The sequence below is a fragment of the Lottia gigantea genome (assembly GCF_000327385.1).
Source record: "Lottia gigantea unplaced genomic scaffold LOTGIsca_49, whole genome shotgun sequence".
Lineage (NCBI taxonomy): Eukaryota > Metazoa > Mollusca > Gastropoda > Lottiidae > Lottia > Lottia gigantea.
Genome location: NW_008709687.1, coordinates 210695 through 228084, shown reverse-complemented (window position 1 = coordinate 228084; position 17390 = coordinate 210695). Strand labels below are relative to the sequence as shown.

General features: G+C 35.7%; 1 protein-coding gene across 1 annotated transcript; it reads left to right on the top strand.

Moving 5' to 3' along the window:
* Window positions 1–1324: 1324 nt before the first annotated feature.
* On the top strand, window positions 1325–16548 carry LOTGIDRAFT_234276 (hypothetical protein; the record flags this gene model as incomplete). The annotated part of the gene is made up of 28 exons (XM_009061536.1): window positions 1325–1434; window positions 1515–1588; window positions 4346–4611; window positions 5011–5187; window positions 5578–5715; window positions 5874–5912; window positions 6118–6298; window positions 6588–6734; window positions 7191–7426; window positions 7880–8041; window positions 8363–8535; window positions 8794–8878; window positions 9166–9305; window positions 9545–9607; window positions 9910–9958; window positions 10280–10422; window positions 10646–10790; window positions 11162–11257; window positions 11475–11620; window positions 11993–12101; window positions 12410–12559; window positions 12836–12954; window positions 13537–13681; window positions 13991–14105; window positions 14506–14743; window positions 15160–15382; window positions 15840–16058; window positions 16429–16548. 28 exons carry the CDS (start codon window positions 1325–1327, stop codon window positions 16474–16476), a joined length of 3936 nt encoding a protein of 1311 aa, XP_009059784.1. The 3' UTR covers window positions 16477–16548.
* Between the last annotated feature and the right edge of the window lie 842 nt (window positions 16549–17390).

Here is a 17390-nt window from a genome sequence, read left to right as displayed (position 1 = left end):
ACATATTTAGCATGGATCCGACCGAAACATCTGCCTCTATTCATGCCTCTGATAGCTATTTTGAACGTAATTGGTCTACTCCAGCACACAACTGTCAAAATATACGCCAGAAGCTGGAATAGAGACAGATGTTTCGGACTAGGGGAAATAAACTGTTTCATAGTTTGATATTCGCTGGTTTATTTACAGATAAAGTAACAATTACCACTCAAAAATTGTTATATGTATCCGAGGAAGACGAGAAAGACCATAAAGATGACGAACAGCTTGGAGTAGCTTTAATTGAACGAAATGGTGCAACACGAAAACGATGAGTAGTGTTTTCAGATCTGGATCACGTATATTTTGTTTCGGTCAATTTGATTGGTCGATAACTACACCCTCAGCCAATCAGAGCATCGTCTTGCTTGATCAGATCCAGTGTTCCAACTGTGGAATGGAGAGACGTCTCTTAAACACTACTGAACCTATTACACACCTCTAGTGTGTTTCACTTGAGCAGGATCACCTCGTATTTGGCGTGATTTTTAAACAGGCCAATAAACTCGCTTACACATAACTATTTTGCATTTTGTTTTGTGAATCTGAACACACCCACAAAACTCTTGATGATAATATATTGGTACAAGCAACTCCTTTCTACGAAAAGGTTTTTGCATACTTTTGCTACTGCTGCTGAAGATGCGATAGAAGGGAGGGACAAGTAATATTTCCAGAGGGACAATGGTGTATGTTTAGTTGCAGTAATGGAATTGGTCAGTTGTCAGAATTTTTTTGTTGTTCCCCTGTAATTACGGCCCTGAGTTCATTTAATATCATTTACATATTGTATATAAATAGTTTATTGACTATGATATTCGTTCTTATATTATATTATATATTTAACGTGAACATGTCTATTTTTTGAGGTAACACCAAACGGGATGATCTTAACTCGCTACTTCCTGTCAGAGGCTCAACCTGATGAGTCGGGGCCCGTGGACTACAGTGGGTTGGGGTCCCTTCCTAGGGAATCGTTTTTAAAACATATTAAGTTCACCACTCATTTGGTTCAACCCGTCCCTGTGGTAGTTGAGCCACTGCCTCCTACCTCGGAATTTCGCCACACATACTCTTTGCACTAAGGATGAAATGTACTCTCCCAATTGAAGTACACATGCGAACGAAACTCACAGATGACGTCAAACGTGTATTTATCATAATGCCCGACAGATGACGTAACACGTGTATTTATATCATTATACAAGACAGATGACGTCACACGTGTAGTTATGGTATAACACGACAGATGACGTCACAAGTGTATTATTGTATTACATGACAGATGACGAAGAGTATATCGCAAAAACGAAACTCAAAATCACAACATACTGGCAATATATTGGTAACAGCTAATGAAATTTTCACGTGTGGAAGTATATCAACTATAAGTGGGTAAGTATTTCATAATGAAATGTGGTACCACAATACACGACAGATAACGTTACAGTGCTCCTCGAATTATGACGTTACAGGTGTATTTATCGTATTACAGGTGACATCACATGTGTATTTATCGCATTTATACGAGATCAGGGTGTAACTGAAGGTCAAATCGATGTCGTGGCGAGTTGTGATATATCGATATTTCACAATCAATACAATATAAATGTTTTACTCGGATATTGTGAGATAATCCGACTCACTTCTCTTCTTCAAATAGATCAAGATAAAAAAAAACATTACAATTTTAAAAAAGACGAAACATGGTATGGTCAAAAACTTAAAGACAATTTTAAGTTATATAAACTGTATCCATTTTATTCCTTTATGGCCCATCATTTGCCTTTTCATCCTTTGTCTTGGACCCTAGCATTACTCGTCTCAGATATTTTTTGTTCAGATGAAGGTACACAAAATACTTAAAGTGGTAGGTGCTCCAAAAAACCTTATTTTCAATGGGAGTTCCAATCAGGGAAGATATCACAACTGTACAACACGTCTGAGGAACTGCATAGGGGCAGCTTTGTGGGGCTAATGATACGGACGAAGTTTCCTTTTCGAGATCGAGGCGATCTGGAAGCCATTGTTGCTTAATACAGATCGTAGATTGAGTAAATTAGTAAAATAGGTAAAAAACTAATAATGTTAATTTGCTAATTAAATTTGACCTTGACTACCTAAATCAATTATCTATTGTGTTCAGTGTTCAGACACTATCGGATTATTATAATATGTATTAAGACGATCTATTTATAGCTCGCGATAATCTTTATTGATATTATATATTGAGTTATTTCGTTAATCTTCTCTATAATACTGACTTGTGAATCTCTGATATTAACCGTTATTAACCGTTACGGTGCATTATTTTCAATATATACCCATTTGTGTTCAATCGTTCTCGAGAACTGGTTTGTATTAACGGAATAACAGGTGATATTATTTGTGTCGTGGAAATACCGGAATATTACATGCTGTTCTAAGAATATCAAGGAATTTTACACGGTGCTTTTGAATACTGCACATTTTGTGGTCAAAATCGATTTCATAACGGATTTATTTAACTGTATAAGGAAATACTGTGTATATTAAACTGTCCAGGTAAATGTGGTTTTTATTTCATTAATCAAGGGAATTTATTTTCGTTCGTTAATGGTAAAGATCAGAGAACAGAATGCACTCAAGTAAAAATGAGGGCACATATGGACCCCTCCCCCCTCTTCAGAGCAAAGGATCATCTTCAACATTGTCCTCGAACTTTGAATAGTATAGTGAATTCAGTATACTGTAGGTCATAAAAATATTTAAGTTGTCACTGAAGACTGAAGACTAATAGTAAATATTATTATAGTACACTTTAGCAAGTAGAGATAATGGCTGGTCACTGACTGAGATCTTTTTAATGTTCGTGTTTCATGTGTCTCAAATGTTATTCTGCTGTTTTATAGAACATTAATATACATGTTTAATCAATGATAATACAGGTCGTCCTTGAAAAGCTACTGGTATCGATTACAATGGTATAATATAGATAGGTCTAGTATGTGATCAATAACATTACAATTAGAGTTGTCCTTGGACAGCAATACAATAGGTGCAAATTCAATGTGATTGTATTCCATAATCGTAAGGCAAATGAACAACTAAACTTGAAAAGGTTTTTTTTGTCAATTTTCATTATTTATTTTTAAAAATATCTAAATAATCTGGGATTGTTCTACGGTCTTGTTTTATTAAAACACTGAAAACCCTAAAACCTAACGACAGCAAATCAAAAAGTGATTATTCATTTGAAATAATTTGCCTTTAATATTCATTGGAAACTATATTTATGTGTCGGGGGGGGGGGGGGGGGAGGGGGATATCTTTGCATAGTCAAATCTTCAAGAAGTTAGAATTAGATTAATAAAAAAAAAATAAATAAAAAAATTAAAAAGGAAAATAAAAAAAAAAAATGAGCGCAGGTAATCTGAATCCTAACGACAGCAAGTAATTGGTGTTACAAACAATAATATGACAAATTAGATTGGCGTTCCTTTCAATCAGCTAATTCGCTTTATTTGATTGTATAAAGATTAAATTCCATAGTAACTCAATTTTCAGACTAGATGTCCTGATGATGATTTTATAACCGAAAGGCTTATCAATTAATAGCCACAGATATGCTTTTGTCAATAAGAAGCCACAATATTCAGAAATCGACGTGACACTTTGTATTAAGATTTATACTGAAAAAGGATACAGAGAATGAAAAAATAAAAATTAAAGTAATCAGCAAGTGAAAAATTCGGTTTGCAGCTCGGAGAGCTCAATTTCAGCTATCTGTATAGTCATCTAAATATTTACTTTACCAGCTGATAGAGCTCAATTTCAGCTATCTGTATAGTCATCTAAATATTTACTTTACCAGTTGATAGAGCTCAATTTCAGCTATCTGTATAGTCATCTTAATATTTACTTTACCAGCTGATAGAGCTAAATTTCAGCTCTCTGTATAGATGTCTAAATATTTACTTTACCAGCTGATAGAGCTAGATTTCAGCTATCTGTATAGATGTCTAAATATTTACTTTACCAGATGATAGAGCTAGATTTCAGCTTTCTGTATAGTCATCTAAATATTTACTTTACCAGCTGATAGAGCTCAATTTCAGCTATCTGTATAATCATCTAAATATATACTTTATAGAGCTGTATTTCAGCTCTCTGTATAGATGTCTTAATATTTACTTTACAAGTTGATAGAGCTCAATGTCAGCTATCTGTATATTCGTCTAAATATTTAATTCAACACCTGATAAACTTTTATTTCAACCACCAGTTAATTTCTAGACTAATATATCCCTTTGAAATATCATTTCAGAAATGACAAAATACCAACTTAAAGATCCTAAAACATGTCGGATATTTTTATCATCACCGTTTCGTGGAATGGAACCAGAGCGGAAGGAATGGATGAGTAAATATGTTCCACAGTTAGATTATCTGTGCCGGTCTCATGGTGTGGGTCTGGTAATAGTAGATATGAGGTGGGGTATAACTGAAGAATCAACAGAAAAAGCTCAGACTGTTAACATCTGTCTTCGAGAAATTGATAGAACTGATATATTTATTGGAATTTATGCCCAGGTAAAACTTGTTATCTTTTCCTGTAATTTACTTCAATTGGACATCTTGAATGACCCAGTATGGCCAATGAGATCCGTTGATCCAGGGTGGATATTGGATTTTGGATTCTTTCAATTTCTAGCTCATTGCATTTGTCATCTTGAATCACCCAAGATAGCTATTGGACTAATTTCATGTCTACCTCGTTGCATTTGTCATCTTGAATGATTCGGGATAACTATTGGACTATTTTCCTGTCTACCTCATTGGTTTTGTCATCTTGAATGATCCAGGGTGATTATTAAATTCATTTCCTGTCTATCTGGTTGGTTATATCGGCCCGTTTTGGACTTGTTTTTGTTGATGTTCGGACAGGTCTTCTGTTCAGGATTCTATACAGAGATTATAATGATATTGTAGAGATATGGTTGGCACGGAGAGAATGATAAGGATCTACAGAGGAATATTAACAATGCTAGTGACAGATATCCCTGGATAAAACATCATCGTAATGCCAGTGTTACAGCTATAGAATATCTCCATGGTCATCTGAACAAACCAGGAGACCTTCCTGCTTGTTTCGCTTTTAGAGATAAGGTAACTATGCCATACTTTTTGAATGGGTTGTAAAAAGGTTGCGGCACCACTCCAATTTTCAGACGTTTGATGTTTATGTAGTTTTAGATAAATCTAAAATCTGCTAATCATACCCAAAGACCTTGTCGATGGCTACGCCACAGACGTCTGGCTTTAATTAGAAATAGAGCATGTCAATGTTATCACTGTCCCCGATAAACATAAAAAGTTTAGAAAAACCTCTTTATAATCCCTTTTAGCTCTTAAGACCAGCATGGCTGTGGCAGGAGTTGCTGGGAGGTCACGACATGCTTACCCTTAAGATACACCTGATTACAAATTGTGACTTATCAACTTTATAGTGTTCTGAAATCTACTTACCTATACATTCGACATCATTTTTTAATTCAGAGTTATGACGATATTCAAAAGAAAGCATTAATTAAAGCCAAAGAAAGCAAAGTTGCTACAAATTATATCAGCGAGAGTCCCGAAGCTGCTGCAGATTTAGAAAAAATAAAAACCAAAGTTATTGGAAGTAAAGACAAGGTCAGTTTCATGGGTTTTTTTTTAATCGTGGGGGGTGATGTGGCGTTGTTCATCTGTTGGTAGCGCAGGGGCAGTACGTCCAGACCTTGCTCTGTTTCAGGATTATTTTTGTTGATGGCAGCGATAAAAATCTAAATATGTTTTGATATATTTTTCAGTGTCTTGCTGTTTTTGATGATTACAAAACTCCAGCCGAGGTAAGGCCTTTTTTTAAAAAAAAAAAAAACAACATTTTAAAAGTGCAGCTAGCGAGGTACAGAGCATTCGGCAATCTCCAGCAGTTTCCGTAAAGCTGTTACAGAGCGCTAGTGTTTGGATACTGATTATAATATTTCAAAGCATGACTAAACATATCGATATACAGAGTATACAGATTATGAAGCCGGTCACTTTCTCTTCTAGGGTATAGAAAAGATATTTGAAGTAGTAAAGAAATATCTAGAAACAGAACTCTTGGTACAAACAGAGAAATTATCAGCTCGAGAGCAGAAACTAGAGCAACACGATGCTTTTATAGCTCATCATAGCTCCTCCTACATCAGCGATGGTCGAATAGTTCAGAGTCTTGAACACAGATTGACTGGTAAGATTATGCATCTTTCTGGTTTTTTACTGATCTGTGGATGACATCGAGTGAAACGTCATCGTAAGGAATGAGTAAAACGCCATCCATAGTAGAGAAGAACGTCATCAATAATGGCGCAAAACGTCATGATTTTTAAGTCGACTTTCGATGATGTTTGACTCAACTGTTAATGACGTTTTGCTAAACTGTTGATGACGTTTTACTCGACTGTTGATGACGTTTTACTCGAATGTTGTGGACCCTTTTCTCGACCCTTTTTAGTGTTTCCATTTTCGTCTGATTTCAGGAAGCCACAGTCCACTATTAATAACTGGTCCCAGTGGAAGTGGCAAATCATCTCTGTTATGTTATTGGTTATCTCAACTGAAATCATCTAATACAAAGAAAGTTGCTTATATTTACCATTTTATTGGCTGTGGGGAGGACGGTAGCAGTAAGTATCAGCATAATTATAGTTTGGGATTATAGATTCAGTAGAAGAAACAAGCTCCGTACCGGACCTCTACCTCGTTGATCAAACGATAAACCGATGCCCATATTCCTTTAGCAACGAAACGATGAAAATCCTCATTACGAGACTCTATAATGGATAAATTGAATGGTGACGTATGGTCTGCAAAGGGTGGTTATTAGCCTCTTTGACGAGAATATGGGATTGTGCAAGCAACAGCTAGATTTGAATAATCCCCGTACCATTGCTAGAGGAACATGACCGTTTAAGAACCCTAGACAGTTTAAAAATCGAAAAAGATTAAATGCCCCTTTAATAAAAAACTTTCTCATTACACACTGCACTGAGCTGCCCATCTTCATGAGCTCAATTGCAGATACGGAGGGCGTAAAACTTCATTTCATTTCATTTCTAACGAAACTGACGTTCATATTGCAGCTGTTTCCGCCTTGCTGAATAGGCTGTATTTAGAACTAGTACACGCTCTAGATCCGAGTAAAACAGAGAATGTTAGATCACTCCAGGACCTACTCAATCATAAAAAGGAATCAGACGATATCAAGGACGTGGTGAGAAAATGTTCAGCTAAAATAGAAGAACTGAGTTCCAAGAAGCGAATTGTCTTAGTCCTGGATGGTTTAGATCATGTTGAACTTTCGTCAAAAACAGCTAAGGTAACTTTGTGATTCTTTGAGATTCTAAAATTAAACAGGTGCAGCTTTTGAAAATTTATGGAGGTGACGAATATTTCGGTATATTGAAGAGACAGATTCATCATTTTCAGGGGTTAATTTGGGTCTTGAATATATTCAAATAGTCTTCAGTCTTACCAATTCCTTCAAAAATATCTCAATTTAGGACTTTCGTTTCCTGTTTCTATAGATGTCTTTTCTATATAGCATATGGCAGAGTCTCAAGTCTCTTGTTCAAGTCTTATTTTTAACTTTTAAACGTAAGCCAACATAATTCGCATGGATTTAAAGGCTCGACTGTAAGCTATGAACACTAGGCCTATTACTGATTAGCTTCCCGTTTGGCGAAGGCGAATCTGTCCCTTTAAAAACGTTAAACACGTATGCTAAAGTTTTTTAGTTTTAACAAATCGTTCCATTTCTCTATCCTTTCAGTGCTTATATTGGTTACCACATGTCTTCCCTAGCAACACCACAGTTATTGTGTCGTGTACCACAGAATCTGATGACGTCATCCATGAACTGAGAGACGTTCGACAATATGACGTTTTGGAATTGAAACCTTTGGACAAAAAACACAGGCAAGAGATCTGTGTGGTAAGGATGGCTGTTTCCTAGTAGTTCGATCTGATTCGTTATCAATTGTCTGGCAAAAACAACGAAAACTCCCCTTTTTTAGTAATGAACTCATCCAATCATTCATATACAGATTCATATTGATAGAAAGTATGCATGTGAAAACGAGTCCAATACAAGGTTAAGGGGTGTCATATAGATGACATTGCTTATGATTAATCAATTGGAGAAAAATTAGACATTAAACAGAGCAAAGTGAAGATAACTGCGTGGTCCTTGGCTATTTTTCTCTGGCAATATTTTTTTTGATATACTCTTAAATATGAAATTTTATGATTTTAGCAAACATTGAAGAAACATGGAAAAGAGTTAAAAGACAGTCAACTAGAAAAGATAGTTTCCTGTCCGCAGACCCAAATTCCGATATTTCTACGAACGCTTCTCACTGAACTTCGAATGTTCGGTGAATTTAGAAAACTGGATGCAAAGATTGATTCTCTTATAAAAGCTAAAAGGTTGGTATTATAGATGAGCGTCATCATTATTCCAGATCTTGTGGAATAAATGACAGGGCTCAATTACGTGTATATGGATAACAATTACTTTAATAAATAGATAACAACGTTTCGATAATGATACGCTGGGTTTTTTTTTTATCAAGCAATGATACTTTTAATCAAAACGTAAACAAATAGGTTACAAAATAACTTAATACTTTATAGAGAGGGCTTGGAGTACTTTTTTTATTTTCAAAACTCTCGGGGTTTTTTCAGTGCCAAAGAATTGTTCCAGCAATTATTGATCAGATTGGAAGAAGAATTTGGTGGAAATAAAAAACATGGTAATTTAGTAGAAAAGGTAAGCATTGGAGAAAACTATAAAGTTTTGGTTAGAAATGTTTCAGAGCAAACATGATGATGTTTTAGGTTTTGTGTCATATTTGTAGATTTTGTGTTGTATATTCTTCGGTTTTGTGTGATATATTTGTAGGTTTTGTATTATACTCTTAGGTTTTACTTTATATTCATGGGTTTTGTGTTATATATCTGTAGCTTTTTTGTATTATATTTGTATTAATTTTGTATTATATTTGTAGGTTTTGTATTATATTTGTAGGTAATATGTACTTTGTATTTTATTTGTAGGTTTTGTGTTGTATTTGTCTGAGTAATCAAGGTTTATCAGAAACAGAATTGATCGCCATCTTGAATATAACGTCTCACGTCTGGTCACCACTGTATTTCTCTCTCAATAAATTCTTGGTGGAAAATGGCGGACTGTTGAGGTAGGTCCATTAACTATAGGCTAGTAAGAAAATTGGGGCTAGGTAAGGTCGGTGGAATAAAGCTGTTACAAAGTATCGTGAAATTGTGTGAAGGTGAAAAACCCTGCCCCATTCATATACATATACCTGTCAAAATGGCATGACAGCACAGCAAGCCTACATTGATAGTACAGCAGTAGTTTGTCCGTCCATTGTATCATTATTCTACGTCCAAATAATCTTCATTTATCATTTTGTAGATTAGAAGTGTCGGAATTATTAGAAGCTGTAACTGATCGATATCTGAAAGATCCCAAAACAAGGTAAATATTATATATACATACATTGAAATTTCCCCCATAACGAATTCAATTACGTTTTAGCAATAAACCTTTGCAATGTAATTTTTACTTAAAAAATTACCCAAATAAGGCTAGTTTTTTTTATCAATGCATAAAGACACTTCCAGATTTTTGAGAACATTGCCTTGCATTGGGTATTGAATATAATGTCAAATTTTCCGAGACTAAGATACGATAGTATTCAAAGCATGTTTGAGTGAATGTTTTGTTCTAATATTTCTCTTATCTTTTGTCGATACTGCAGTGAATAATTTTACTTTCAGAAATATGTATTTACAGAAATTAATCAAATATTTTGAAGGTTTAGTAGGGGTGAGTATCTAACTTTAATACAGAAATTCTAACAATATTAGATGATCAAGTAATCAGTACCTCAAACTATAGACTTGTTGGATATACCGAAATCAAAGTATATTTCAGTTCCATTTTTGAATGGGGCCTTTTGCCCTATGAGAAAAAACATGAATCCAGAAACAAGCAGTGGCAGCGTCAGCTTCCCGGGCCCCTGCGAGTTTTTTGGCATTACACGAGGCCTTTAGGGGAGAACATACATGTGCTATATAAAAATTTATATTTGCACTATCTTATTGGGAAAGGAATCGTGCGGATAAACTAGGCTATTTCTATTTTCAGCAATATACGCTAACTATGAATGTGATAGATCCTCTGACTAAAAGACCAGCAGACGAACTACCAGAGTTATATAAATTAGCTAATGATAAAAAGGGTTTGGTGAAAACGCTGACTAATATGGTTACTTTTGGTCGATTATTTTTGTAAGTACAGTCAAACTTGTATAAAGTGATCGGTCAATATGAATAGCGTAATATGAATACTAAACCTTAGAGCCCCAATTCGAATTTTGTTTGTCCCAATTGACTGAATGTTATATGCTTCGTAAAAGATGTCTATGTGTGATGTTATCTGTAAAATATCGTGATACTTTTCCGTCAATTGATTTTGTTTTTGATTGACAATATTGATCAATATTTTAAACAGAGAAAGAGAGTACGATTTATTGGAATATTGGAAATGGATTGGTTACCATGGCGACGAAATATCTCAGTTATATATCAAGGCTACAGAACAGAAATATTCAGAACTAAAGAAACAGAAAAATTTGACCTCACCACCAGAATTAGGGGTAAGTTTAATTAAATACTTCATGTATGGACAATTTATGATAACTTTAAAGGGATTGTAAAGAGGTTTTCTAAACTTTTTTTTTTGTGTATCAGGGACAGTGATAGCAAAACTAACAACAACTAAACCCCTCGGCGTTAGCTATGTTATAAAAGTGGAATTACACGAACCACGGACGTCTGACTGAAAATTGAAACGGTGCAAACTGATCATACCGGATACACATAAAACATTTAGAAAACCTCTTTACGATCCCTCTAACATAAATATCTGAATCAGGGCCATTTTAGCAATGGTTAATTTAAGCTGTGACAGATCACCCACTGGAACTCTTTGTATCCCTTTTTCCTAATCACCTTGTTTTTATTCCAGATCCTGTCCTATCTAGATGCACTGACCTATGTTATGGAAGTTGGTCATTTCAACACTGGACTCCAAACTATTTTAGATAAACGTCTTCAGTTTCTAGTAAGATCTTAGATATTCTTTGTACCTGTCGCTTATCATGACTAAGTCTCAACCCTAATAATTTATTTCTGTATAAACAACCTCCTTTCAACAACAATTTAAGCCGATAACAAAAATGTTGAGTTCTAGCCTACCAAAATTCTGAATATAACCACACTACTAAGTTGAATCGTCAAACAGAACAATGTGCATTATCCGCTATTTTTGTGTTTCGTAGAAAATGAAAGATCTTGATATTGATACTGAAAGAAAGACGAAGATGATGGACGATGTGAAACAGAAACTGGCCATTCTGTATATTAATACTGGTAGGTTGGAGGAAGCCCAGGTTCTTCAAACAGACGTCCTGGAGGAAAGAAAGAGGTAGGAATAGCTCCATTAAATTATCTGAATCAAAATCAAAATCGGTTGGAACTGGTAAAGTCATTGAAAACAATTATATGGTAGAGCATATTAAAAAGACACATATAAAAACTTTGGTTTGTTGGTCAAAGAACCCACAAGAGTGCCACCTGCGCAATGATGTCCCGGTGTTAATACACCAACCTACACGAATAAATCATGATCCTAAGGGGCATAACTCGTCTGATTGAGATGTATAAAATTCTTGTGCTTTATTTGGGTAACTAAGACAGCATTTTTGGACAGCAAGACATTATCAGCTCAAATGTCTACCAAAAATAAAGGGATTCACCACTGTGACACATCTTTAGAATATTGTTAATTTTGTTTCAGGATCGTTGATGAGCAAGTTAAAGGGGTTAAAGTTGAAGATTTAAAGTCTCTAGGAACAGCGTATCATAGCTTAGCTCTACTCAATACTAAACTAGGACAGAAACAGGAGGTATGGTTGCTTTAATGATTTAAGATTCCAAAAAACATTAAAATGTATGTATAGTACTCCATAAATCTATAAATAGAAATATAATCACGTGATAAACCAGTGTTAAAACGTCAAAGTAAAGAGCCTCGCCTCCGAAGACAAAAGTAAGGTTTCATTAACGAGATACAAAACAGTAGGCTAATGCTGCTTCCTGGCAAAATTTCCCTCATTACACACTGCATGGCGTTGCCCGTCGTCCATTTGGTTTAAAGTAGGGCGTAAAACTCCATTCATTTCCTATTTTAAACGTTTATCATCATGTATTTCAGGCATTACAGAACTTCAACAAAGCTTTAAACATCCACCAGCAGAGTGGAAACCGCCTGGAAGTTGCTGATAGTCTTCACAATATCGGCGTCATCCTGATGGATAGACAATCGTTTGAACAAGCTTTGAAATATTGTTTACAATCTTTACAGGTATGCGCAGTATTCATTTACAAAAACTTTCGCTTATGGTACCCCCTCTGTTACATGTCTGTTGATTTTTATATTTATTGAATGAGACTGCAAGGCAGGCCCGTAGCTAGCCCAGGGTCATGTCAATTTTTACATCAACCATCCAATTAGAAATTCCTGATCAGAGGCGTTCCTTTGGTTCTTTAGTTCTAAGGGCGAGGAATATGGACTCCCTTAAACCAATCCGCGCCTTTCGTAGAAACGCCATTTCCTGATAATCAATTCGTCTCGTTTCAGATCTATGAAGAAGAGTATTTTGGCCACCTCCCCCCAGCTATCGGAGTAATGACTGGTAATATAGCTGTTTGTTATAGAAACCTAGGTCGACAGGAGGAATCAGAGAAGATGTATATAAAGTAAGTTTAGAGTCATCTGAAATCACATTACCATGGGTTATATTCTAGAGAGTGGTCCACTGTTGTACTATTGTCTGTTTACAGAAACAACAGACATCACCTTCTTCTAGGTTACATTCTAGAGAGTGGTTCACTGTTGTACTATTGTCTGTTTACAGAAACAACAGACATCACCTTCTTCTAGGTTACGTTCTAGAGAGTGGTTCACTGTTGTACTATTGTCTGTTTACAGAAACAACAGACATCACCTTCTTCTAGGTTACGTTCTAGAGAGTGGTTCACTGTTGTACTATTGTCTGTTTATAGAAACACCAGACATCACCTACTTCTAGGTTACGTTCTAGAGAGTGGTTCACTGTTGTACTATTGTCTGTTTACAGAAACAACAGACATCACCTTCTTCTAGGATACATTCTAGAGAGTGGTTCACTGGTGTAAAACACTAGACATCACCTAACTCTGGATCTAATCCTAGAGCTAGGTCGTTTATCGAAACATAAGACATCATTAACGTGAAGTAATATTTAAGCAACATCAGAAATTAGATTCTGTTAAAATACCAAAATGTTATTCTTATTTCAGATCACGAGCGATAGCAGAAAGGGCTCTAGGTTACTACCATCCCAATGTAGCTCATACCATTTTAAATCATGGTACTTTATGTCTTAATTCTGGCAATTTCAAAGATGCTGAAAGACTTTTCATGGAAACTCTTGAAATCTTACAGGTATGGTCGTCGTGATATTTATTTCATACTGTCAAAAATTTTACATATTCTGGAGCAATTAATCCGAAGAAAGAAAACATGTATTTCGAATTTACCCCAAAAGGAATTCAGAAAGAACTTCGAAACAATCCGACAACTCAATTTCAACATAAATCTATCACCTCAGTCCCTAATACAGATTCACCTACCTGAAGCACGGCAGAAATCAATTATTGGTTTCGGGTGTGTTGAAGATATAATGTAGGGGTTTCGTAAAATGAAAAGCAACTCAAAGTCGAAACGTTGTGTTTTATGATTTTTTTTTTTTAGAAATGTGAAGAAGGAAAAAAGAGTACAACTAGTTTTAAAACAAAAGAAAAGTTATGTCTTTCACAACTTAAACAAAATAAAAAACAAGAAGCCTTTCAACTCTTCGACTCTTTACGTGAGTTTATAGACATTATTTTTTAATGTATAATCTGCGAAACTCTTGTCGGTAACATGAGATAAGATTTTGTTAAATATAATCAATGATCATCCATTGATTTCATTGCTTCCCTAGTGCGGTATCTGAGCACGAGCCATCTTCACAATGTCAAGCTATTTCAAACTGCGTCTTATACCTTGACTGACATAGCCAACGTTCTTGTATTACGGATGTTTGTAAATGGGGTGATTTAATTGGATTGTACGCTACCGAATAATAGCAGTCTCTCTATCTATGGCCATAATTGGCTAAATATATTGATATTCCATGATACAAGAAAGGTGGCTATTGCAGTCAAGGTATAAGACATTGTGCATATGATCACGAGTAGAATCGAATCAACGATCTAATATTTCAGACAAAACACTGGTCAAGAAGAAATGTGTAGACGATTGCTTCGTTCCTTTATATACATTAATAGTGGAGGAATTGATTCAATCTGAAAATTACCAGAAAGCTTTGGACGTTACTATGTTAATCCTCAACTCCAACCAAAAACAAGACAGTAATTTTAAACATCTCAATATGATCAGTAAACATGTTGAAGTTGATGATAAAACTCTACACAAGTTCTCGATCGACGAGGGCTTTAAACTGTAAGTTATTGTTTTGCTATACTTCGGGGCGTAGCACTTTGTGAAGTTACACGGGATCAGTGGCGTTTTTACGAGATGGGGCGGAGAAGTATGGCAAAGAGGGGTATGGGATCAGTGAAGTACAGGGTAGGGGACGGAGAAGCAAGTGGTGGGGAGAAGACTTTGTGCTACCCTCATTTCAATTTTTTTTTAAATTCTAGTAAGGAATTAGTTTCTCGTTACTCGCAATGTTACTCGACCCATCGCGTAATGTTTCATGGAACGCCATTGCATAAAATGAGTCAAGCAGCCATCCTCGATTATCCAAGATGACCACAAAGACAAGAATAGGACCATTATAATAGACTTATGTTGGTTTCTTTATTTACGGAGTCAGCTCTATCCTGGACGATCACTATTCTCTTGTTTACTTGCAGATTCCCGGGTAGTTTTCCGTTGTTCAGATACTCGACCGAGACGGATTTAATACCCAATGAAAAATATTCAGAATTGATAAAAAGATTGGACCAAGTTTATGATAACAGTAATCTAAAAGAAGGGTTATACGAAACGACGATGGTTTGGTGCCAGAAGCAAGGCAAATCGGATGGTGTGTTTACAATTTGTAAACATGCTTCGGAAAAATTCCCTGAAAACACGGTAAGGTTAAAGAGTAATATCCTGGGAAGTTAATAACGGGATAATATAAAATAAACCTTCACCAAAATCAAAGTTGAATGTCAAAGACAAATGCTGGGAGAAATCGCTGAAGAAAAAGATTTATCATTTGTCTAAAAAATCCCATAATGCCGACCGTAGAACTTTCGAATAGGTACTTTCGATGTTGATGGAATGTAACCCCCTTGCTTCAGTAGTCTGGAAGTTATTTAGGTGCCTTAAATTTGGCTCCTGGTGGAATTTACTTTCATCAGTTGTAATACAAAGCAAATCAGAAACGCATGCCTCCTCGACTAATTGAATTAAGGGCATCAAGTGGTAAAAGCACGCGATTTTTGCGGGTTTGGGGGGGGGGGGGGTGTTGACAAAACAAGGAGCAGGAGCAGTTATTTGCAATTATTAGGCATAGCTTTAAATGTTTTAACTTTATATATTTCAGACCTTTTTAACGCAGTTGACGCAAGTTTTACACGAACAAGAAAAATACAGTGAAGCATTACCGTACGCCATTAAACTGGCTACCAAATGCCCTGACAAACCGGATGTTATTTTAATCACAGGAGAAATAGCTGCTCGAGTCGAAGATCTACCTCTAGCTAAGAAATACTTCCAGAAAATACTCGACGAGTTCAGTGATAATAAAGCTATTTGTGAACAGGTTGGTCTCAAAATTTCACCATTTAATTGGTCTTCTAATGAGTGTTTAAGGACACTTAAACTAGCTTTCGTTTGTGTATCAGGAACACTTAAGCTTCTATTTGCACCATTCTGAAGTTCTAGTCTTTGTATGTGTATCAGAAACACTTATAGCTTCTATTTACACCATTTTGGTTTCCTAGTCGTATGTTTTCATCCTTAAAAGAGGTTTAACCAAGGGCAAGCTGCAGGATAGGATCCTCGACTCGAAATCCTATGGTTTGATCAAGGACCAGCTGTTAGGCAGGATCTTCGAGAACCTATGTTGTCATCCTTAGGAATATTTATGAATAAGAAGATGATTTATAATTCCTATTGTTTGTATTTTCCAGGCAAAGAGTGGGCTGAGGGTTGTGAATTTACTGGCGAAAAAAGTCTGACGAATCAACATCATTGAATCTTTCATTAATATATCATTAATAATTTCCGTCCAGTATTAAACTTTATAATCTATATTATCTTGTTGTTTTGTATCGTCCATTAGGTCCTTTACGATAGAAAGAACTAACCCTGGTACTCCTATAAGTTTCCTAAATGTCAGGACAAAGTCTCATATTTCTAGGTTTCCCATAGCGCGATAAATCTTGCTTACACGTTCCTCGAACGTGATATACGCGGGCCCATAGCTAGAGGGGTGTCAGGGGGGAGGGGGGCAGATCCCCCTAAGAAAATTTTGTTTTCACCAGAACACTATATGAAGCGTGTCTTCAAACCTAAGATTATGTATATACATGAATTAATTAAAAGAAACACCAATTATTAATCAAGCCACAAGCTTGATTTGACCAAGAACGACGATATTTGGGGTAGAAATAATGGGATGCGCACAAAACCATGTCTCCTACCCTACCAGAAATGGCAGATTCATGTGGTTAGGCTAACGGCTGGCATGTCAATACATAGGCCTATATGAACTGTGGTTAACATTATCCAAATAACTTTGTAGGCTATGATACGAGAAGAGGGTGGTTGCCAATACTTATGTATTGTTGTTTCGCGCCCTGACAATTAAACATAACTAAATCAGTTTTGGTTGGGTTTTGTACCACAGGCTTGTCAACACTATGTTTGTGATGCACGTGCATTGCGCTTGTCATTCGACAATCCTCGGCTGTTTCCGTAATGCTGAATCTTTGCAGAGCGTTAGCACAACTTTCACGGTAAAACGTTTGCTTAAAATCTGTATTTTAATTATATTAATAATATTGCTTCCATTTCCAATGAAGTTGAAATATTTATTCATTGGAAAAATTATCTCCATTGACTGTTGGACTCAGACCACTAAAATTGTTTA